At 49.2% G+C, this 23,635-nt stretch overlaps 1 protein-coding gene across 1 annotated transcript in view; it reads right to left on the reverse strand.

Moving 5' to 3' along the window:
• SDK1 (sidekick cell adhesion molecule 1) overlaps positions 1-23,635 on the reverse strand; it is a 230,773-nt gene that overhangs the window by 185,428 nt on the left and 21,710 nt on the right. The window contains exon 9 of the mRNA XM_032872773.1: positions 15,461-15,543. Within this exon, the coding sequence (XP_032728664.1) occupies positions 15,461-15,543 (83 nt within the window). The remainder of the gene's footprint in view (positions 1-15,460; positions 15,544-23,635) is intronic.

Consider the following 23,635-nt stretch of genomic DNA (forward strand, 5'->3'; position numbering starts at 1 on the left):
TGAAAAGATGCTCATTGTCACTAATCATCACGGAAATGCAAATCAAACCTGGAATGAGATATCACACTAGTCACAATGGCTAAAATCAACAACATAAGAAATAATGAATGTTGGTGAGGATGTGGAGAAAGGGGAAATGTCATACACTGTTGGTGGGAATGCAAACTGGTGCAACCATTCTGGAAAACAGTATGGAGGTTCCTCGAAAGGTTAAAAATAAAAATACCCTACAATCTAGTCATTGTACTACTAGGTATTTACCAAAAGATACAAAACACAGCTTCAAAGGGGTACCTGTGCCCCGATGTTTATAGCAGCATTATCTACAATAGCCAAACTATGGAAAGAGCCCAAGAGTCCATTGACTGATAAATGGATAGACAAGAAGTGGTATATACATGCATGGGAATTTTGTTCAGCCATAAAAATGAATGAAATCTTGCCATTTGCAATGAGACAGAGCTTGAGAGCATAATGCTGAGTGAAGTAAGTCAGCCAGAGAAAGACAAATACCGTATGATTTCATTCCTACGTGGAATTTAAGAAATGAAGCAAATGATCATGTTGTGGGGAGGGACCAAGAAACACTCTTAACTGTAGAGAACAAACTGGGTGTTGCTGGGTGGGGGGAGGTGGGCCGGGCAACGGGGTAACTGGGTGATGGGCATCAAGGAGGGCACATGTCCTCATGAGCACTGGGTATAGTATGGGTGTGATGAATTACTAGACTCTACACCAGAAATTAATATTACACTGAATGCTAACTAACTGAATTTAAATAAACACATAAAAAAAGCAATTTGGGACATATAAATATGGACTGAGTGTAAGATGATATTAAGGATTACCATTAATTTTGCTATATGTAATGTCATTGATTGAGCTATGTATAAAATCACTTAAGGTTGAAATGACATAATGTCTGGGATTTCCTTAAAAATACCCTAGCAAAACAAAACCAAAAAAAAAAAAAAAGGTGGGCACTCGACGAAACCAATATGGTAATATGTTGATGGTATCAAAAATGAACGCATGAATACCTTTGTGTATGTGTCGCTTTTCATACTAAAAAGCTTCTAGAAAGTGACTGTTTAATTGCAACATTGCCAGCATTGAGCACTGTGACCATCTTAAATCATGTTTGGTAGACGAAAAATGCGATTTCACTGATGCTTTGCCTTATATTTTTTACTATGAATGAGAATTAACTTCTTGCATGAAAACAACTTCCCCTGGGTTACAGAGCATTAAGTGGAAGACTTAAGATGCACATTTATTATTTTCTTAATTCTGATTCCACTGTGGTTTTGGCTACAACAGTCTGTGTACTGTGTCTCTTAAAATACAAGCTTTAGGTTATAATAATAATAATGTACATAAAAATAACACCCATTTAAATAGCCACCCACAAGATAAACTCCATTGTTTTGATTTTACTCACTGTTAGATCCTTCATACCTAGAAGCATGCCTGATGTGGAGCAGGGGCTCAATCAATATCTGTTCCGTGAAAGTACCTGCAATGTCCTGGGCACTGGGGTGACTTCATATGTACACAGGTAACCTTCACAAAACCTCGTGGCAGGTATGATCACCCTCACGTTCATATGAGAAAAGGAGACACAGAAGGATGGAATCACAGATCACAGTCTCATCTTTCCACCTTGGCAGGAACTCCCAGGTCAAGACAACTTTGCTCTTTTTGACTTCTCATTACTGGTCACAGTTAGTATTGACTCCTGCAAGTCAAGAGCCTGGTCCCAGGGATGACCCAGAAGCAGAGCTACACTCTTGGCCCGAAGCTTCCGAGAGTCTCAGCCATGCCACACTCATGAGAGGCTCTCCTTCCTCATGCTGGTTGTTTAGAATGTAAGTGCTCTGGGTTTCTCAGGAAGATACTGCACACTCAGGATGGGTGAGAATCGAAGCCTGGGCACAAATTAAGTTGCACTTTCCAATGGTTAAATGCCTCTCCAGCATCAACAGTGGTAAGGCTGGCTGATGGCACGTACCCCTGATTGGAAGGGACAGGAGTGGTACTTGGCTTTTGTGTTCTTCCTTTTAGAACGCTAGAATGCTGGTCTAATCACTAGAAAAACATCCCCAAATCCCAACCTAGTGACATCCTACAAAGCACCTGACCTGCACTCCTTAAAACTGTCAAGGTCGTCAAAAATGGAACGTCTGAGAAACTGTCCTGCCAAGAGGAGCCCAAGCACTGCTAATGTGGTGTAGTGTCCCGGGTGGGATCCTGGGTCAGAACTGAGTGAATGTGAATAAAGCACGGACTTCAGTTAATAATAAATATGTCAATTTTGGTTCATTCATTGTGACAAATGCACCACACGGATGGAAGATGTTCCCAAGATGGGAAACCATGTCTGGGCTTTTGGAAATTCTCTATCTTCCCAATAACTCTGCAAACCTGAAACTATTCTAAAATAAACCAGAAGAGAAGAAAAGGCCTGTCTGTTCATGCTGGAGTGCACCAGGAAAGGGAGGGACAAGCTGGGGCAAGCAGCGTGGGACCCGTACTGGGAGGCCCTGTGCTCTCCGTGGGAGAAGAGAACGGAGCTGGGTGTGCGAGTGCACACAGTTCACGCAGGGAGGCATGGACAGCAGGCTCAGAGCTGCTGCACAGCTGGGTTTCAAGCCACTGTGACCGTTCCTGACGCTGGAGCCCATGACGATGGGCTGTCCTACTGTCCCAGATGCAGCTCACTTCATCTCTCAGCATTTGAGGGCCTGCTGTCCATGTGGTGGAGTGACAGCAAGGGGCCATGTCTTCCACAGCTGTGAACAGCAGTTGCTGAGTGCCCTCATGGTCAGAAGCTGGCGTCTGTTCTGGAAGGCGCAAGGACAGATGGGCCTGGAGCTTCCGGCCCACATTGGCACTGGCCCTGCGTAAGGCTTCACAGAGACCCCTGGGGTTCTGAATTGTTCTCCTCAATGAGAGCCCCAAATGACATGAGCCATCCAAAACCCAAGTCTTACCCACGGCACCATATGCCCATGAAGTGATGAGAGAAGGGTTAAAAAAAAAAAAATATATATATATCTATATATATATAAAATATTAATTATATATACAACTACATATAAATTTCATATACATATAAAAATTATCTATATATGTATGAAACACATCACAAAAATACATATATATTCATTAACAAAAACTTGGAAAGTAGAGTATAAAAAAAATGAAACCAAACAGGCCCAGGTACATTCTACTGCTTTTTAAAAACCATTTTCATGACTTCTCAAGCACTCTCTGCAATTATCTTCAAGTTTTTCAGACATTACTCTGACCTATGTTTCAGTGTCCAGCTCACTGAGTCACTGAAATTAATTTGGTGGGATGATCACTGTTTGCTTCTCAACATTCAAGTGCCCTGAACGCCCGATTGTCACGAGAACCAAGAAATGTGGCTTCAAGGCCCAGACAACCAGTCCTTCCCACCTCCGTATGGCTTGGCTGCTCAGGCCAAGAGTCAATCCCTGCCCCAAGCTCCTTGTCCGCGACAGGATGGAGAGGGGACTCAGAGGCAAGCTCAGCAGGCAGTATAGAACAGTGTCTCTTGGCTCATTTAAAGCTCAGCAGGACATTCCAAGAGAAGCACAGATAAAAACTAGTTCTGCAAAGGGTAAAGATGACTCCGGTTACAAAGTGTTATGGACGAATGGATACAGAAGATATGGTCCATATATACTATGGAATATTTTGCCTCCATCAGAAAGGATGAACACGCAACTTTTGTATCAACATGGACAGGACTGGAGGAGATTATGCTGAGTGAAATAAGTCAAGCAGAGAAAGTCAATTATCATATGGTTTTGCTTATTTGTGGAGCATAAGGAATAACATGGAAGACCCTGGGAGATGGAGAGGAGAAGGGAGTTGGGGGAAATTGGAGGGGGGAGACTGTGGACTCTGAGGAACTAACTGAGGGTTTTGGAGGGGAGGGGGCTGGGAGATTGGGTGAGCCTGGTGGGGGGTATGGTGGAGGGCACGTATTGCACGGAGCACTGGGTATGGTGCATAAACAATGAATTCTGGAACACTGAAAAGAAATTTAAAAAAAATAAAAATTAAAAATAAATAAATAAGTAAATAAATTAAAAAACAAAACAAAAGAAAGTGTTACAAGACTGAGAGGCCTTGACTTTGTAGTTGTGCTGCAGTGTCCTGCTTGGCGGGTGGAAGGCACATTGGGAGGATGGGCCATGCTTGCGACATGAGACAACAAGTTCCTCGGGACGGACAGGATGCCATGGAGCCATCACACATATCTAGAAAGTGCACTGCAGCGCAAAGTTTGGAAGGATTCCATGACTTGGACCTGCTCATGGCAACCCTGGGAAAGAAGCCTGAGTCACGGGATGGATGGTCACAACCTGCAGGGTGTGGCGGAGGCCACCAGAGAGACCTGTGTCAGGGAACTACCCGACCTGGGAGTGGGGAGGCAGCAGGGGCTCTCTCCTAAGACAAGGCCCCAAGGAGCAGACAGTTAAAATATGGTTTGGCGCCCCCCACTTAGGGAGAGCTTTCTCTGTTGGAGATATCATCAGAGCAACAAAAAGTGTGCAGAGCCAGAGGGAAGAGGCCCCAAGTGTGGCCTTCAAGGTCGAGAACGAAAGCACTGAGCATCTGGGAACTAAATGAGCCTCCCTGCCCCCACTACAGAAAGCGGCCAAAGCAACACCAGGAATGTGCTTTGGGACATTATGCTCTTCACATCCAAGGGACTGGAACCTATGCACTGTGGGTGAGATCTCAGATGAGGCCAAGGCTTAGGCTACAAGGGGATGTGCGCTCCCGGATAGGACATGGGTGCTGAGCGGGAGAAGCCATCTGCTTCAGAGAGGTGGAGAGAAGTCAGGGGGTTGGGAACAGGGATTGGATAATTCCAGAACTGGAGGGGAATGGGGCTGTGGGCAGCAGCCACATCATGATGGCGGTGGTGTGCCCACTCAATGGGTCGGATCTTGGAGAGCTCGAACTTTGGTTGGCTGGAAGCAGGCGGCCCTCTCTGCATCGGCACCAAGCAGTCATAGCAGCGTGTGTGACAGGCTTGAAAGGGCCTGCCACAGGGGAGCCCCAGCAAGGGCTGCAGCACTCCCCCCGACCCCTGACGTCTTCCTGGAGGGCAGGGAGCGGAGAGGGCGAGGACCCCCAGCTCCCCACCTCAGCCCCTCTCTGGGCCCACGGCACAGCAAGAGAACCACGATGAGTGTCGGTGACACAACTCTGTCTTCCTGCACGGATTTTAAAATAGGAGCAAATGCCATTAATGTGAGGTTCAATATGCAAAAGCCCCAAGAAAAATGAGCTGAGACATAAAATACTTCCTAACAACTCTGCGGCTATTAGTAGATACCTGCGTGAGCTATGTTTCAAAGACAGCATTAAAACGATGGGAAGCATGAAGAACAAAGTCTCTACAATTTTGGCAAGCAAAACAGCGCAAAGCCTGTCCGCTTTTAAGCACATAAGAGCAAGCGGGGATGAAGACGTCAAACAGGCGGTCCAGAGCCAGGCGGGAGTGGCTTGCACTCGGGAGCGAACGAGCTCATGGGGAGCGGGGTGCGAGGCAGCTGCGGGGCGCTGGCTGAGAGGACTCTGGGACCGCAGAACAAAGAGCTGGGCCGCACGGCTTAGAGTCATCCCTGTGAAGGACAAGGGAGCCCTCCTGCCTCCCCGAAGATTCTAAGCCCCGGAGAATGCCCCCCAGAAGCTGGTCATAGGCCAGACATGGCATGACAGAACATGCCAGAGGCCATGGCACTGTCCTGTGCCCAAGAAGACACAGGCTTGGGGAAAGCGCCCCCTGGAGCCCAAAACGTCCCCTGGGACTGGGCATGCTCCAGCCAGGTTAGCTGATGACCCGCCCAGGACAACGCCCCTTAGTGGGCTTGCAGATCCCAGGCCCAGCCCCTGGCCTCCCAGGGGTCTTCGGCGCCCTTCCTTCCGGGGGCTTCAATCACCAATTCAGAATAAGCAACCTTCCCGCTCGCTCCGGCTGCCTCTGTCCCTCACACCAGGACAGAGCTGCCCACACACCCTGCCAGGTTCGTCTGCCGGGTTCAAGTTGGTTCTCATGGCATCGATCCGTGACCTTTTATGGCCCTCTGAGGATCAGGACTGTGGTCTGGCCTCCCTTGGTCTCTGCATGTGCATGTGCAAATGTGTATGTGTTCACACACACACACACACACACACACACAGAGAAGCTTTTAAAAAACATTTCCACATCTGAAGTGAAAATACATATAATATTGGATACAAAATGAAAATGAAAATTAAATAAACCCCAAAATAAAAAATAAACCCGAAATCATTAAGGAGGAGAGAACAGTGGTGAGCCCCTGGGAGGCAGTCCAGCTAAGCACTCAGTTCCGACTGCTCTGGGTTTCCTGGAGGCCAAAGAGAAAAGTGACATGCTGGATGGCAGAGTTTGAAAAGAAAGCTGCTAAGTCACCGGAGAGAGACAGGCATTGTCTCGGGGAGACACCCACCGTGCAGATCCCTCCGGCCTAGAAACGAGTATGGCATTAACTTGTGGAAGATAGTGTTCCTTTCGAAGTTAAGGGAAAATACATTAATTTGGAGTGTGAGGCTCAGGACCCTGGCATCATGATGGGGACCAAGGCCCTCGGCGTGTCACCTTTTCACTGTGGAGGGCAGGACCTCAGGAATTCACCTCAGGGCTATGGAGCCAAGGACGTGCATAAGAGGAAGTTGGAGGGTATTGTTACATGGAATATTGCTATTTTAGGAATAATTGGCTTGACAGAAGACATTTCCATATAGATATTTTAAAAACCCTAAGAACCGTGAATAGGAAGAATGTACTAGATCATGAAGGATTGTTTCACATCAAGATCCTGTTCGTTTATATGAGCAGGAACAGGCTGCAAGGGGAACGAGGCCTGCTGAGTGCTGGTCCTGCTGGAGGAGGACGGACTGAGAAGGGCCACAGGGGAGCCGCCCAGCAGGTGGAAACATTTCGTACCTTACTTGAGGTAGGAGCTATGTGGTGTACGTGTATTTGTAAAAACTCACTTAAGATCTCTGCATTTCACGATATGCAAATTATTTACCAGTATGCAATAGAAGATCGGTATCATATGTAACAGTAAACCCCTGGCAGACATTCCACTGAGATCAGAGGATGAACAAGAGACTCACTACTATGCTGATTATTCTTTTAAATTATTCTGGCCAACCCTGTAAGATTAAAAAAGAAAAAAGGAAACAACAAGTCCTTATTATTTGGAGTAGATATGACTGTCTACCTTGAAAACTTAAGAGGATCAACTGGAAAATCATTAGAATAATAAGAAAATATGGAAAGTGGCTAGACAGAAGACAAACACTCGAACATCAGGACTATTGCAGTATCCCAACAATGGTGAGCTATCTCCAAGATGGAATAGAGAGAAAATCCTATTCCTAGTAGCAATAGAACAGAATCTTGGCACAACTTTCACACAGAAGTGTAGAGCCTGTGGGGTAAGCCAGCAAGCTTCCCTACATGATATAAAAAAGGAGCTAATGAAATGGAGAAACAGGTTATTTTCTAGGTGGAAAGACAGAATCTCTAAGAAGTCAGCTCTCATAAAACTCATGATAGGTTTAACATCACTAAAAAGTCAATGGAACTATTTTTGAAAGCTGACAAAATAATTCCAATTTTTTTTCAGAAGAATAAACAGGTGACAAAAACTAGCAAAATTCTTTTTTTAAAAAAGATTTTTATTTATTTGACAGAGAGAGAGAGAGATCACAAGTAGGCAGAGAGGCAGGCAGAGGGAGAGGGGGAAGCAGGCTCCCTGCTGAGCAGAGAGCTCAATCCCAGGACCCTGAGATCATGACCTGAGCCAAAGGCAGAGGCTTTAACCCCCTGAGCCACCCAGGCGCCCCAAGAACAGCAAAATTCCTAAAAGATGAAGGAAATTGCTTTATCAGTTATTAAAACATATTTCAGAGCTAAAACAATTAAAGTAGAGACCAGGCAGAAAAACAGACGATTAATGAATGGGTCCAAATAAACCCCAAACAGACCTTTATAAAAATAGGTCCTCTTCATGCATAAAAAAAGGGGAAAAAATCCATAAATAAATGGAATAGTCAGGGAATTTTGTCGGGAAAATGAATGTCATTTGGAAAAAAATAAAAATCACATGTCAGGATTTCCATCTAAATTCCAGATGAATTTAAGAGTTAAATGTATGAAAAAGCAAAGCTTTAAAAACAAGAGGAAAACTTACAAGAACCTGTATTTTATGCTTGTGTTGAACTATCTAACCAAATATACAAGTAATGAAAGAAATAACAGAGGAAAATATCAACAGATTTAACTATGTAAAAATCAAATACTTCCATATGTCAAAAAGGTAATACATAAAAATTAAGAGTAAAAAGCAAACTGAAAGAATATGTGTCATACATGACAGAGAAAACCCTAAGGCTCTGATACAAAAGCAGAGGAAAAGAAACGGACAGATCATAGAGAGGAAGTACAGAAAGCCAAGGAACTTGGAAAAATGTGTTCAGCAGGACCACTAATCAAAGAAATGCAAAATAAAAATCTTCTGAACGCAGACATAGGAGAGTATCTTTGCAAGCTTGGGAGGAGGAAAAATATTCTTACAAGTTTCCTTCTAGGTATTTTCATTTGTTGGTGCCCTGCCTTCGCTGTGCCCCTCAGGGCCTGGTTTGCCCCCAGGGTAATTCAGCACCACTGGAACAGGAGACCTGGGACGGCGCTCCCCACCCCAGAGCAGACCTGGGACAGCACCCCCCAGAGCAGGAGCCCTGGAAACAGTGCCCCCCCCAGAGAAGATCTAGAATAGTGCCCCCCAGAAGGGAATACCTGGAGAGAGTCCCCCCCTCCCCAGAGAGGCTCTAGGACAGTGCCCACCCCGGAGATGGAGACCTGGGGCAGCAACCCCTCCCTCCAAGAGCAAGACCTGGGAACAGTGTTCCCTGGAAGGGGAGACAGGGGACACTGCTTAGAGGAGATGCTACAAGGAGTTGACTAGAGACAGAGTGGAAGGGATGGGGAGAGAAATCCTGCAGCCCTGGATATTTGGCCGGTGCAAGGATCCACGAGCCGTGCCTTGTTGCTAAAGCTAACGGGCAAAGCAGTGAGTAGCTGGAGATAAGTCTGGAGAGGCAGGTGGCAGCTGGATGACGAAGAGCTCTATGTATCACGCTCATCAGCCTAGATCTATTCTTTAAGCAATGAAATGTATCTGGTGGAATCAGGGCTGGTTGTGTGGCCTGAAGATGGCCTAGGGACCAGTCTCCAGGCCATGCAGAGCCCTGTATACTCTGGGGGAGCAGAGTACATAGCCAGCACCGCTGCAGCCCCTTCTCTGAGGGACCTCTGAAGGGCTTCACTTGGGCACATGTGAATTTCGAGGGCTCCCGCTGATGGCCCCGGGGAGGGCACACTTGAGGAAGCCAACTGGAACAGCTCGTCTGATGGGGGTGAAAACTAGTTAGGGACAGAGGCTCCAGGAACAGAGAGGGCAATGGGTTGGAGAAACATTTATGAGGTAAACCTTACTATTTGTGGGGAACAGAGTCAAAACAATGTTTGTTTAACTTGAGAAGGAGCAACTTTGGGGGAAACATGACGAGTTCTGACAGTTTGAGTTTGCTGAGCCCATGGGACAGCTGGGCAAGGATGTCTGGGGGACATTTGGTCACGTGAATCTGGGGTCCAGGGCCGAGGTCTAGGTCACAAACACGTTTTAGGGGACAACCCACTGACAACAGGTGAGCCCTGGGGAGAAGAGGAAAGGAGGTCTCCAGACAAGTCATAAGGAATGGCCAGAGGATTGGGAGAAGAAGGGCTAGGAAGCAAGAAGGTGGCGGGAGTCAAGTTGCTCTGGGTGGCAGGAGATCAAGGGCATGGGCTGCACAGCTGTTGGGGAGGACCATGACCGCTCCCTGCACCTGCCCTTCAGGACGAGGAGGCTCTGCTCTCTGCGGAGAAAAGAGGAGGGCAGGGCTGGGAGATGAGGAGGAGGAGGGATTTTCGCGAAGCGGAAAGAGTCAGGAGGGAAGGAGAACTGGAAGATAGAGGGCATCGGGCATTAATTCCTGGAGGACATGGGACAGACGGGCTGGCTTTCATCTCACAAGGGACTGTCATGATTGCTGTCAGTTGCTGTGCTTCAAGTAAGCTCTAGATTTCTATTAGTGTGCATGCCTAACTTTAATAGTAACAATTACAAAGTTACCTTATATTTTAATTAAATTCAAGTATTGTAAGATGTGATGGTGAAACCACAATTGTGAACACCTGGATCTATTAAAAAAAGTGAAGAGAAGAACGAAGCCCTGGGCTCTGCATAAAGGTGCTTGTTCCCCGCATGACTGCTCATGGGGAGACGTGTGCTACGGTGTAAAAAAAATTCATAGGAAAGAGACAATCTTTCCAGCTGGAGAAAGACCTCAACTCTTCTATTTCAGCAGTGGAATAAATGCCTTAGTGCAGCTCAGGGAACACAGGCAAAGGGTTCAGTTTGAGGATTAGATTAAAACAAGGTTCGCCTCTCCCAAAGATCAGGGTTATCTCGAAAGCTCATTCGATGAGTACGTGTGATTCTTATACTGTATGAGGCCAACTCACGCATCTGAAAGGATACATTTTTTTTAAAAGGTAAAATTGCGGCTCTCGTCCAAATACAAAACGAACCCATGCTAAAGATTTTAGGCAGCTCATTAATTCAGGAAGGAACCAGTAAGGTGCTCCGACAGGATGAAAAGGGAATTCAAAGTGCACACTCCAAATGAATTCGCAGATAGATGCAAACCCGGTTAATGTCTACAGGGTGATAACTGGTTACTGCAAGACCCACTTATAACCCAGACAGGATTTATTTGCATTTCTATGGATGAGAATCATTCGCATTACCCTTCAGTTCTGTCCGAGCCGCGGAGCTGTGGAACAGCTTGAAAGCAATGGAAAGTGTGGACATCTAGAGACAGCCAGCCCCGAAGGCTGCCGGATGAGACGCCCAGTCATGTGGGTTTGATCTGTCTCTGAGTCCACTTCAAAGCCCTCACAGTTTCTTCTGGCAGTCTCCTGCCTTGTTATCATAATCATCTCAAAGAAAGATTATTCTTGATCCAACTCAACAAGCACTTAAGAGACTGGGCCAAATGCTCTAGCTGTTCACCAGAATTCTCGACCCGTTCACTGCATCCTTGCTATCAGGCTCTCTTAACCCAGGACCCCCAGGGTCCCCTTGCCTGCTGACCCGGTGTGCTCTCAGCCCTGCCGGGCAGGTACCCTGAACCAGGCCTTCAGACGCTGCTGCCCTCTTTGAACCCCCACTCAGTGAGGAGAATGATCACACCCCACAGAGAGGCAGTCCTCTGGGTGCCCATGAGGCCCAGCGTGCTCTCCGTGGAGGGTTTCGACTCCAGGCAAGTGCACAGACAAAGGCTCAGTGGAAGCTGCAGAGTTCTGCTTCATGAAAGCTCTAGAGAGGCCCTCTGGTCATGGCTGGCGTGTGGCGAGGGCAGGTGTTGCAAAGGGCCTGCCCCGCCACGGAACCATGCCAGTTTGGCCCCTGCAGGAGCCACGGTTTCCAGAACGGCATACTGACCGGCCTGTCAGGAGGAGCTGGCTGCAGAGAGTGTCCCGAGGAGCCGGGTGGATGGAGTTATTTCGAGTCGTCTGCTGGCACAGTGCAGAACGTAGGCCAGATACCATTTCCATTTTAGTGTATTGCTGCTAAGCTGTTCTTTCTAACCAGAATTAGCCAGCACGTTCAGCTGTTTCTTAAGGGCACTGCTTCCTAGTAAAAATAAAAACCAGATCCTTGGCGCAGGGGACAGTGCAGGTCTTCCTGTTTGGCGTGGCAGAAACAAGGCCCACTATGCAACCGGCAAGGCTGTGAACGGTTTCGGCAACGCCCACAGAAGTATTTTGCACAGTAGAAATCGGAATCAGCACACAGATAAGCACATCTTTCCACTCTAGGTTCTTCATGTAATAATATTTTGAGCAGTAATAGTAAGAGTGTAGATTACTCTGGACTCTTCTATATCACAGTCTCTCTAGGAAAAACAGATGGGAGTTGGAGCCAGCTCCAGAAAGCTCAGGAGAGCCAGATGCGAATGAGGGACTAATGATGTTCTCAGACCCTTTTGTAGGCATGTGAAATGACTGAACGGCCACAGAGAGGACCCGTGTGTGCCAGGCTCTCTGCCGGCTGTCACAGGTACAGGGAGAATCCGGCTCGGCCTTATGGGGTTCACAGTCTCCCCGGAAGACACACATGTAGACCAGTAACTATCACACACGGTGCCAAGTACTCGAGGGATAACATACATAATGGTACAGAGACCCCTAAGAGGGAAAGAGGAAGCCTGCCTGGGTCAAGGGTCAAGGACAGTATGGAGGAAAGCCGTAACTGAGCTAGGACACGAAGAGTGAGGGAGAATTTTCCCAGGCCAACACTTCCACGGCACCTGGCAATGTCCCAGCCCATTCCCCATTTTCTGTCGAAGCTGGCTATTCTCACCGGGCCTTGAGGCTCATGCTTTGGGGCTTTTGCTAATGCTGCCCCGTCCTCTGCCTGACCCATGCGATAACCCTGTCCCCTTCGAAGGTTCTCTGCTTCACCTCCCAGCTGGTCCCTCTTATACCAGGGTCTTACAGCACAAGGGAGTCCTCCCATGGGAGCTCGTTAAGTGGCAGGATGTGGTGATGAGTGTGACCTTCTCCCTGCTGTTAATGAGCAGAGATGGATCACCTTGGCCCTGCAGCCCAGCAGCCGGCAGAATGCCACGGGTGAAGCCGATGGCTGGTCGGGATTTAGTGTTGGGTGAGCGGACGCACGGGTGGAAGGCGTGACGGCACAGGAAGTCTGCTTCCTGGAAGAACCCAGCACACCTGCTGTCTGCCGAGAAAACAGCAGTTATGGTGTTTTGAAACGATGTCTTATTTTGGTAACCTGAGGAGAGTGGAGCACTGGTCTTAAGGGAGAGGGACTAGGACTGTAGTCCGAGGGTGTCACAAAGGGACTTGACCAGAGAGAGATTTGTTTTGGTTCACTTGCCAGGTGCCCACCAGGTGTCAGGACTGAGGAGACAGAGACTGACGAGACTGGTCCTGGTCTCAAGGACACAGATGGCCAGCAGGGTCGTGTTTGTCTGAACCCCGAAGGCAACACTTCTGCTCCTGCCTCCACCATCTCCATACAGAAGGTTCTCACAGGCTGCATGAGCACAGCAGCCTCAGGAAACCCTCATCATCTCAGGAAGGTTATTTTAATAAAGAATGCCGATGCCATCCCCCCTTGACCAGAGCTGTGGAGCTGAAGCCACGATGGACGGTGGCATGCAGACCAGGTTCCATTCGCACCCCAACCCCCCAGAGTTTGAGAAAAGAGACCAGGTGGGCTGTCAGGGGTTCCCTGGGAAATGGGGACCAGGACCTCGGGTATGCCTGGCTCTTAGATGGGGCTTACAACCCAAGCCATCACAGCTAAGGGTGCAAACTGAGAAACCCAGGCGATGGGACTCACATCTTGCTCCTGGGACCTCCCTCAGGGGACCATCTTGGGAGCCGTCACCCTTCAATGAAGGCAGTTTCACAGAGCGGGTCCCTTTCACCTCCGCACAGATGGAAACCTACGTGTGCCATCCTGGGTCCGTATTCATCTCAGAGCCACGGCAGAAGTGCTAGGAGGAGACTCTGCTCCACGGACCATCTCTGTAGCTGCCCGATGCTCGTTAAGAGCACAGGCTGTGGAGGCAGACAGCCCCGGGGGGACCCTGCCGTCACCTCCCACTGGCCCTGTGACCCTGGCCAGCGACCGACCCCGTGAGCTAGCAGCCTCTGCGGGGACATGAGTGTCAGACAGGACCTGCTGCAGCGTGAGCATGTGGGGATCAGAAGGAGGATCTCTTGTAGGAGACGACAGGCAAGTGTGAGAGATCATTAGGAGAGAAGGTGAAGTTACTCATTATGGGACGTGCAGGTGGGTCGGCATGAGTAAGAGCAGAGATGTGGGATGCTTACCCCCGCGGAAGTGAGCAGGGCCCACCAGCCTTGTGCACTTCTGCCAGCCTGACTCAGGTGATGGGACCCCGAGAGGGTGCCATTCCTAGCTGTCCTGGAATAGAGACCCATTTATCATAACGATATCCTGAGAAGACAACCCATGGGCCCGTGACACAGATGTCCCAGAAGCCCAGCTCCCTGTGTTCTGGCTCACTCCCCCATGGAGGAGGCCCAGGGAGGACTGCGGGAGCACGGGGGAGATAACATGATAAAGGGAGAGTGGCGGGGGCAGGTGCTACCATGCAGGCACCCAGGACTGTGGGTTTCATTGTAAGCCCTGCAGGGTGTATCCAGGGAGGACAAGTCCTTCATGTTTTAAGATGTTTCTGCTTGTGGCAAAATGCTCTGGAAGAGAAGAGTAGAAGCAGGGGGACAAGTTAGAGGCTGTCTTGGTAAGAGAGAACGGGGCCTACAGAGCTGGAGAGGGGTGCAGGGACCGGCTCATCCTAGGTCACAAGCCAGCAGCGTGGGTGAGCTGGGGATGTGGGCGTGGGGCCGGGCAAAGGAGAAAGGAGCCAAGGACGACTCTTGGCCTGCCAGCTTGAGCAACACAGGCCTCCCCAAGGGTGCCGTGGGGCTGGATCCGAGACTTGAATGCCCACACTAACATGGTGAAGACCGCCAGAGTTAAAAGGACTTGAAATCACAGTCTGAAGAATTTACATGGCCTCACACGGAAGCGTGAGGCCACCAGAGATGGGGAGGGACGACACTCTGTGCCTGACTCCAGAGGTCTGGGCAAGGATGCTGAAGACCAAGATCTCTTTTCAGGGAAAAGAGATCCCTTGAAATCACAGGAATGCCCATGACTTCCTAAGAAGAGATTGCAGGTGGCAGGGAGGAGAGATGCTGGGGGAGCCCGTCACATGGCCCATGGGGAGGAGGGAAGGACCAGCAGGGCTCAAGCAAAGCCAGAACACACTGACTGAGGCCAACAGGTGGAGAAGGGGCAGCCCCGGGAATACTTAGCCCTTGTCTGCGCCAGAGGAAACATGCAAAGATGCCAACTAGTATTGTGCTTGGCTCCCAGCCAGCCCCAGGTGGAGGCAGACTGTTCCCCAAGCCCGAGTCCGCGGGGGGACGGTGCCGAACGGGTGTGTGCGTGGCCTCCCTGTGGCGCCTCGGCCTCCAGATCCGGGCTCTCACGGGAAGACCCCAGGCTTCCTTCTCATCCCTCCTGGGCGCCCAGGTCACCTTCTATCTCCCCCGAAGCCAGAGCTGGGGTTTTCACTGGAACTCTGCAAAGCATCCGTAGCATTTGACCAGTTGTTCGGGGTCTGAGGCCGAAGTAAAGGGGGAGGGTGTCACGTGCGCAGAGAGCAATCTGACTGCTGTCCACAGCAATGACTCGGCGTCGCTACTTACTGTTCTCAGACAGCTCCACGATGTAATAAAGCACTGGGCTGTTTCCATCAAATGGTCGAACCCAAGACAGCATCACCGTGTGGCTGTGGGAAGGGTTCAGGTTGGCCAGCAGGTTCTGAGGTGAGTGAGGCAGCTCACTTGGGCACAAAGGAACAAAAAGAGAAGAGCGCACATCAGAGTCCACGTTTAGCCTGGTCTTTACGCAGCACAGTCCTGGTGGGCAACGTCCGGAAGACGGAGAACATAAACTATGCCCCAAACCCAAATGCCCCTCCCCCACTGCCCCCCAAAACCCTTCCGCATTCACAGTGTTGTTTTTTCTACCAGAAATTTGATCTGATCTTTCCCGTGGAGATTACGCACCTGACGACTCTAACTTTAGTTGGGTGGGGAGGGCCAGTATCTAATACAGTACGATATTTCATTGAGAAAACTCCATCGGCAATTAGTTCTTACAACTTGAAGCTGTTCATGGAAATGCAGGAAGCCATCACCAGGAAAAAGCTAGGGAGTAAGACTGAACATGAGAGTTTTGGACGCTAGCACATGGGGTCCTTAGCTGAAGCGCCCGCATGAATTCCTGGAGGGCTCCCTATTGATGGCATGGGGCTGGGCTCAGTCCATCTTCTGCTGGGTAACAAACAGGGTTTGGGGGAAGGACTCAGGGGAATGTAGAGAAAACTGTAACTAATAAATGCCCTAGAAACAGGAACTAACACATCAGCAGGGCTCTAGAATGGAAACACAATGAGAGCAAATGAATACTGCCAACGGTTTACGGGGATTTACCAGGGACAAAGCTTCAAAATCCAGCTGCATGGTTTCTGCCACCAAGGGTCCACTGCCAGACGATCCTAAGAGGCCCCAGACTGGGGCTTTCCCTCTCCATCTCGCGGATCGGGGACAGCACCCTGTCCTGTGGCCACTGTTGGGAACGGTTTCTTCTAGAAATGTCTCCAGGAGGTGCTGGGAGAGGGGTGCCACGTGGACCTGATTCACCCACTAACTAGGTTTTGGTCTCTTAGGCATCAGTTACTACTGGCCCACATAGGTCAGCACAAAGAGCCATAATTATGCTTGAGATTTTTAATTTTAAAAACGTACTCATTGTGAAATTTATTAAGCCGTTAGATGCTTGTAGCTACCTAAGAAACACGGCTCTCTCTAACCCAGGCACACTGTTAATAAACAGACTAATATTTCCAGGATAGACTGAAACTTTAAATTAGTACAATAAAGAAGCAACATGAGTTCGAGACGTTGGCTTGTTTTCTCTTTAATTGTGAGTTGGTTTTAAATCAGAGAGGGACCTGTTTGTTATTTCTCTTTGAGTTCTCCAGTTACTGATTCTCCCTTAAATGCCCAGTGAAGGCCAATCTGAAGGGAATGCCAGCGTAAAATACCTAATCTTCTCTCACACCCCATTTCCTATTGAGATCAGTTTGCTCTGAAACCTAGACCAAAGTTGTTGAAACAGTCCCACGTGACAACAAACTGAGATAAACTTGGATAAATAAGCCCAAATAAGACTGTGGTATCGTCAAGAGTTGGTCTGGTCTTCACCCCAGGTTCCTGAGGTAGAACTCTAAACCCCTGGAAATTCCTGAGGGACAGTTTTTGATCTTCGTGGGGCCCCCGTCGGGCCACACCTGAGTTTATGCCAACAACGGCACTCAGGGCAGCCCCTGTAGAGTTCCAGGAGGGGACTCACTGTGCTGGAAAGACCAACCATGTGGTTAGAGGGTTGGGTCTTTGAGCCAGTGAGATCAGCCAGACCTTGTGATCTCCTGGAAGGGAAGGAGTGGGAGCTGGGGACTGAGCTCAGTCATGTGGCCAGCAACTAGGACATCCCAGTAAAATCTCTGGACACCAAGCTTGGTTGAGCTTCCTGGTCAGTCATCAGACATCCGTGTGCCAGGAGGATGACGCCTCCTGAAGACGTGGAAGCTGTGTGTTGGGGACCCTCCCAGACCTTGCCCTTGCCTCTCTTCATATGTCTGGACCTGATTTTATCCATTATAATAAGACAAATATCCTAAGTAGGGCACTTGACAGAGTTCTGTGACTTGTTCTAGGCAGTCATCCATCCTGCTGGGGTCGTGGGAAGCTCCGAACGCTAGTGAGCTGGTCAGAGTCACAGGTGGCCTGGGGGCCGTGGAACTGTGGCTGGTGTCGGAAGCGAGGAGCGGTGCTGGTGCCCTTCAGCTGTGGGGTGCGTGCTGACTCGAGGGGATCAGGATCACACTGTAAAGACTTCCCCTAAAGTATGACGTTTTCTCACATGATGAACACTAACCGGGAAGGCTGACTGGGATAGTTGGTGTCCCAGGCTGTTGTTCACTCGGGACACGGCCACTCACTGGCCTGAGGGCCACCCCCTCTCACTTTCAAGTCGGGAGGAGAGATGTACATGCAGCCCCAAGGATTGGAAGCAGATCCAGGAGCCGTAAGAGCCTGGAAGGACCAGGGTGATGGAAAGAGGCGCTGGGAGGTCCTAAGAGGATCTCACAGTGGGCAGGAGGCAAGTCCAAGGACACATTTCAGAGGAACAATTTCTGGAGGCTGACACTGCTCGTGACTTATTCTTCCCACCAAAACAGGGTGTTAGTTTGCTCGTCCTTCTCACAATCAGTGGTTACACACCCATCCCCGCTCCCACGTTCACAGTCACACGCATCTAAGTAGTCATTACGTCTGACCTACTGTACCTGAGAAATGGCCAGAACACCAGCCCCTCATTGCCACAGACCAGCCTCAGCTCAACTGACACTGGCTCTCCCGAGAGCCATGACATACGACCCTCCTGAAGGGCCTGCTGGCTGCCTCTGCACAGGGTCATGCCGTGAGCTAGCTCCCGCATCCACTGTGACCCCCTTCCACACTCTTTAGCCCCCTCCCCACACTGGGTGCCCTCCTGAGAGCATCAAACTTCCAGCAACGCCCTGAGCAGAGCCACTGCGTGAGATGTCCCATTGACTGGAGGGTCACGCCAATCAGAAACTCAGCCTCCGAGGCTTGGTCTTCCTCTCACCTTTGACTCATTCTTAAGCAGAACCAATCACTTCTACCTCTTGATTCTCATTGCAATTTATAGATTTTTCCATTCACCAAACATCTTGAAGCCCTACAGGGGCCAGAACCCCACTGTATCCTGTCTGATTATGGATCTGCCTTTCTCTAGGGCAGGAAATTTCTCTCCTCCCTTCTTTTCTTCTTTCCCTGGATCCCAAGGGAGACGCTGCTACTTTCTTGCTCTCCCAGAGCTGACAAGCTACGTAAGGAGGGACATGAGGTCCATATGCAGATGGGACACCTCAGGTCAGGAGCCACAGGATGGTTCTGAAGATAATGTTGGGCAGGAATGCAAAGCAGGGCTGCATCAAGGGTCAGCTTATGGGGGGGGTGTCACATGGCTGGAGGGGTATGGGCTCCCTTAGGCAGAAAGGATAAGGAAGGAGAATGGCCTAATGGCAAGGCTAAGACTGGGGGTGGTTTGGGGGCTAGTGGTGGGAACGCAGGGTTTGCGCTGGGTCACTGAGGAAGGCAAGTAAGAGACACATGTGTTTAAAATTTCTGGGCTAGCTCTGTGACATCAACTTTCCAGGGCTGGAACCGGGACCCCAAGGGTAGCTCACTGGAAACTGTCCCGGGGACTGGATAAAATATCACACGACATCTGTGTATTGGTTGGGAGAGAGGACAGATTCTGAGATACAAGCTGCGTGAGAGGTTAAGGAGGGAGCCAGGCATCCAGGCTCTGAGAGGAGATGGCGAAGGGGCGCACAGCATACTGGGGACAAACCTGGCAGAATGGCCCTTCTGGACCTTGAGTTTAGATGAACTGGACCCAAGCCTGTAGGGGAAACAGGCTCCTATTAGACAACAGGAGTGTCAGCTTGCGGCCCCAGAGAAACTACTGCATCTCTGTACACCCTGTCCTGTGGCCCTACATGGGCCACGCTGGATCCACTTCTAAATTTTGAAAGCACATCTTTCCCACACCTGGGAAAATATGGGGGTCTTCCACTCAATTTCAGATCATGCTTCTCTCAGCCTAAAATGAGAGCTAAGAAATGCCCAATCTGACAGGTGACCAGACAGCTTTTTTCTGGGCGAGTGGAGTGTTCCGTAGACTGTGGGCCAGTCACAGCCACTCCAGGAGTGAGAGAAAATGACCTGAGCACTTGCCCCTGGAGGGTGCTTGTGCACAGTCCCTGCCTGCCCCTCAGAGCTGGCTGATTCTCATTCAGCCCTTGATTCTAGTAAGAGTGGTTTCTGACTTCCCTCCTCCTCGCTGATCAAAAGCCACCAAGAACGAGAAGGCCCTAGAGCCTGCTAGAAGGGGGCACTCTGAATGGCAACATGGCAGCCAGGGGCCTGAGATGGAGGGGAGATTGAAAAGACTTTGGAACTATGAAGACAAAGTAGACCTGAGACATTTAATGTAGGAACAGGGAGTCACAAGCTCAGTGGTGCCCAAGGATATGATGTGATGCATCAAGAAACAATGAGCCTCCATCCACCACTGCCCCCACAGAATCTTCTTCATGGGCTCAAGGTCACGCCCAAGATGGTCGCCCAATGAGCAGTGTAACCTTTTACATACACTACAGGACTTGAGAGTCGGAAGGAAATTTAGATTTTTTCTAGTTCCAGCCTCAGTCCTATAGGAAAATCCTCTTTATAGTGTCTCTTGTGTTCAGTACTATCTTCTTCTCAATGCAAAGAACTTTTTAATATACATTGGAAATGTAAACTGTTTCCTTAAATGATAAGTTTTGGTTATCAAGAAAATTAAGCTTTGTGCAATACTTGACTGACCCATCAATAACCGATAAAGGAGGCTTTAATATATTCTGAATCCATTTCAGAGAATCTTATCTAATAGGAATAGATTGTGTCTCGGCATTTCTCTGCCAACTTTGAAAGGAGATAAATGATCAGGACAGTGACTCACAGACAGTGATATGCAGACAGGGTGACAAATGAAAGGGGATCTGGGAGCAATGGCAGTGAAGTCGGTGCTGAGTCACATTGTAATTTAAAGAGAACTGGGGGGGAGTCACCATCAAGCAAATTATAACACAAGACTATTGGAGATGAACAAGAAACCAAGACTGTATGGGAAGGAGATTAAGCCAAGCGTGTTAGGGGAAAACAGCTTTGAAAAAGACTTGAAGCAATTGGCAAAATTGTGGCCATGGGGGGATTCACTGTGCGGAACAGGGTCAACTGAGTATTTTTCCGGGTGGAAGTGCTGTCCCTTTAATGCACAAATGATGACCCTGGTCAAACACATCTTCTCCGACCTCACCCAGAGAATGAAGATGATGGGGGCCTGAGAGCCCTTGAGAAGCAGTATTAAATTGTTCACTCCTTATTATGGCTTTGTCAGATGTTGCTTTATTGAGAAACCTCTCCCACTGCCTCAGGGACTGATCGTCAAGTCAGCTCCATAAATTAGGTTTTTCTCTGTACTCCAGGCTCCTAAGAATTAGTCTCTGATCTCAGAAGGAAAGATGCAAAGCTAATTGGGTCTTTAAATGATTAATAATTACTCAATCCATAAAACCCTAGGAGCCTGGTCCCCTGGGTGTGTTCAATATAGCAAGATGCTTTGGGGTATGGGGCCATCCCAACCTAGCTCCTTCCTGTGAGGCACCTGTGAATTAGCAGGGAAGACACGGCCACCCAATCAGTGACCGGCATCTCATGACGGCCTGCATATGGTTAACTTACAGGGCACAACATGGGACCGTGGGGATTTGTGGGAGTCTCTCCTCTTGGGGAGGCGATGAAGGCAGACCCCTCATAAATTAGCCTTCCTCTGTGATACCAATTACACAAGCCCAATTCAACCTCATGGGAGGGAGTTAAGGCTCAGTCTGACGTTTATGGGACATTTATACCTGGCACAGTTGCAGGCACAGAGGGCTCAGCAGCAGAGAGACATACGTAGTGGGTCTGAAGGTCACAGAGTGTGGTCAAAGAGAAAGCAAGATACAGGGGAAACTTCCTGGCCCTGGGTGTGGGGAGGCTGCCCTTGCTGAAGGAGTCACGGCCCTTCTTGTGAGATGGTGAGGGAGGAAGAGGAGCTGTGATTTATCGAGTACCCACCTGAAACTGGCTTCCAGGCCAGGCTTCTACAAACGCTGGTTCAGTCAAACCTCACAACAGCCCTATATGGCCATGACAACACATCCAGCTCACGGTAGGGAAAACCAAGGCTGAGACGTGGCGGCTAACTTGCCCAAAGTCAGGAAGCAGGGTGTTCAGTCCCGCCTGGCTGGTGGGCGGCACCCCCTGAGGACCTGCTGGCCCCTGTGGTCCTGCCAGAACTGTGCCTTCTTCAGCACTGTCCTAGGGGTAAGGCGATACATATCTGGCCAGGCTGGCACAGAGGAGGGCGCTGAAACTCGCTAAAGACAGGCTGAGAGCAAGCCAGCGGACGAGACAGGCCGAGAGCAAGCCAGCGGACGGTCTGCTTCTGCAAAGCCCACTTCTGACGCCCCTAATTTCTATATTTAACAAAGTAGCTTTTAGCTCAAGTGGGGAGGTAGGGGAAGCAGGCTTTCAGCCTCTTTTGAAGGACACTATTTAGCCGTTAAGTACCTCTCAGTCACTTCTGCAATATGAGATTTTTCCCTTTTTCTTTTTCTTTTTTTTTGGTCATCTCAGTAAATCACAGAAATGTTACGGAGCTTGATTTGAAAGTTCTCTGAGAAGCACAAAACACCATGCAATCGTGACTTATGACTATTATCATTACTGTTGTCATTACTGATGTAGAGTTAAGACCTATTTGGATCTAAAGATAGACCACGCTGTAACCTACAGCTTCCTCAATTCATTCAGATTTGCAAGAGTGGAGTGTTTATTGCACTCACAATTCACAAGGAGCCACGGGCTTCCAAATCAGCTCTGCAACCCGTTGTACCTAAATTGGTTTGAATCACAAATCTGCAAATATTTCTATATTTAGGGATGAGGTGTTTTACCATTACAGAAAGCCCATTATTTTATAGATACAGCAACATTTGCTGAAAAATGCATTTTACTCAGAGGAAATCAAATAAGCAAATAGAAGGGAAGATATGTAAATCAGTAGAACATAAAAACTGTGCGGAATAAAAAGCATGCACTGTATTGGAAGCAGGTAATTTGGCTTCTGCTGACAGAGTCTTTACGAAATGCTAACACTTATTTATTTGATACCAATGATGGATGATCTAAGAGTTCTCAAAGGTAGTTTTTAAAATGGGAATAGCACAGTGGATTATGTGAATTTGCTGGTCATATACTCCAATATTATCAAAATATGAAAAAAAAAAACCCCAACATGACGGAAGGAGGAAAGACAGGAGGAAGAAAGACACAGGGCCAGAGCCGAACAGGGGTTTGGGAGTAGGGGGCCTGAGCTCTCCATAGTGGGATCCGAGCCTGTGTGCTTAGGAGGAACAGCCTGGGGAGTGTGAGCCTCAGAGGGAAGAGCCAATCAGAAGGACGACCAGCCAGTGGCCGGTAACCTACACACATTTATCCATTCATGGGCACATCTACCAGCCAATGTATATTTATGGAGCCTTGCTGGGGTCCCAGCGCACTGCCAGGCACTTGGAGTCCAAAGGTGTGCCATCCAGGTGTGTCTGCTTCAGTAGGGAAGGAATGGTGAAAATTCACACCCCGCCCCCGGACAACCAGGGCTCTGGCAGAAGGTCCACTCGAGGGCCAGGAGGCTGTGAGACATCTGGTGTCCCGACCCAGGGGCGACCCCCTGGTTGAGCCCTAGAGGAGGCATTAGCCCTTCAGGGGGGGATGGCAGAAGACAGAGGCCCCACCATGGAGGCAGCAGCAGGCTAAGACTCCGGGCGAGGGCTAGGTGAGCATGGAGGGCAGAGAGCCCAGGGTCAGCAGGTGCAGAGGTTAGAGCTGGGGCGCAGAAACCTGGCACATCCATACACACTCGGGCAGCCGTCTGGACAGCGGCCCCCAGCACACTGGCCTGTGGCTGTGGCACCAAGCCCCCCACACGTCTCCTGGGGCTGCAGGGCACCCACTGCTCCCTGACTAACAAAGGACTAATGTCTACCCACACGAGAACAACGGGTCACCCTACAGAGGCCAATGAGGAGGTAGAAGGGGCTTTTCCAGGTACTAGAGGCACAAATAAGACTT

Source organism: Lontra canadensis, unplaced genomic scaffold (assembly GCF_010015895.1).
Source record: "Lontra canadensis isolate GAN:19392208 unplaced genomic scaffold, GSC_riverotter_1.0 scaffold45, whole genome shotgun sequence".
Classification (NCBI taxonomy): Eukaryota; Metazoa; Chordata; class Mammalia; order Carnivora; family Mustelidae; genus Lontra; species Lontra canadensis.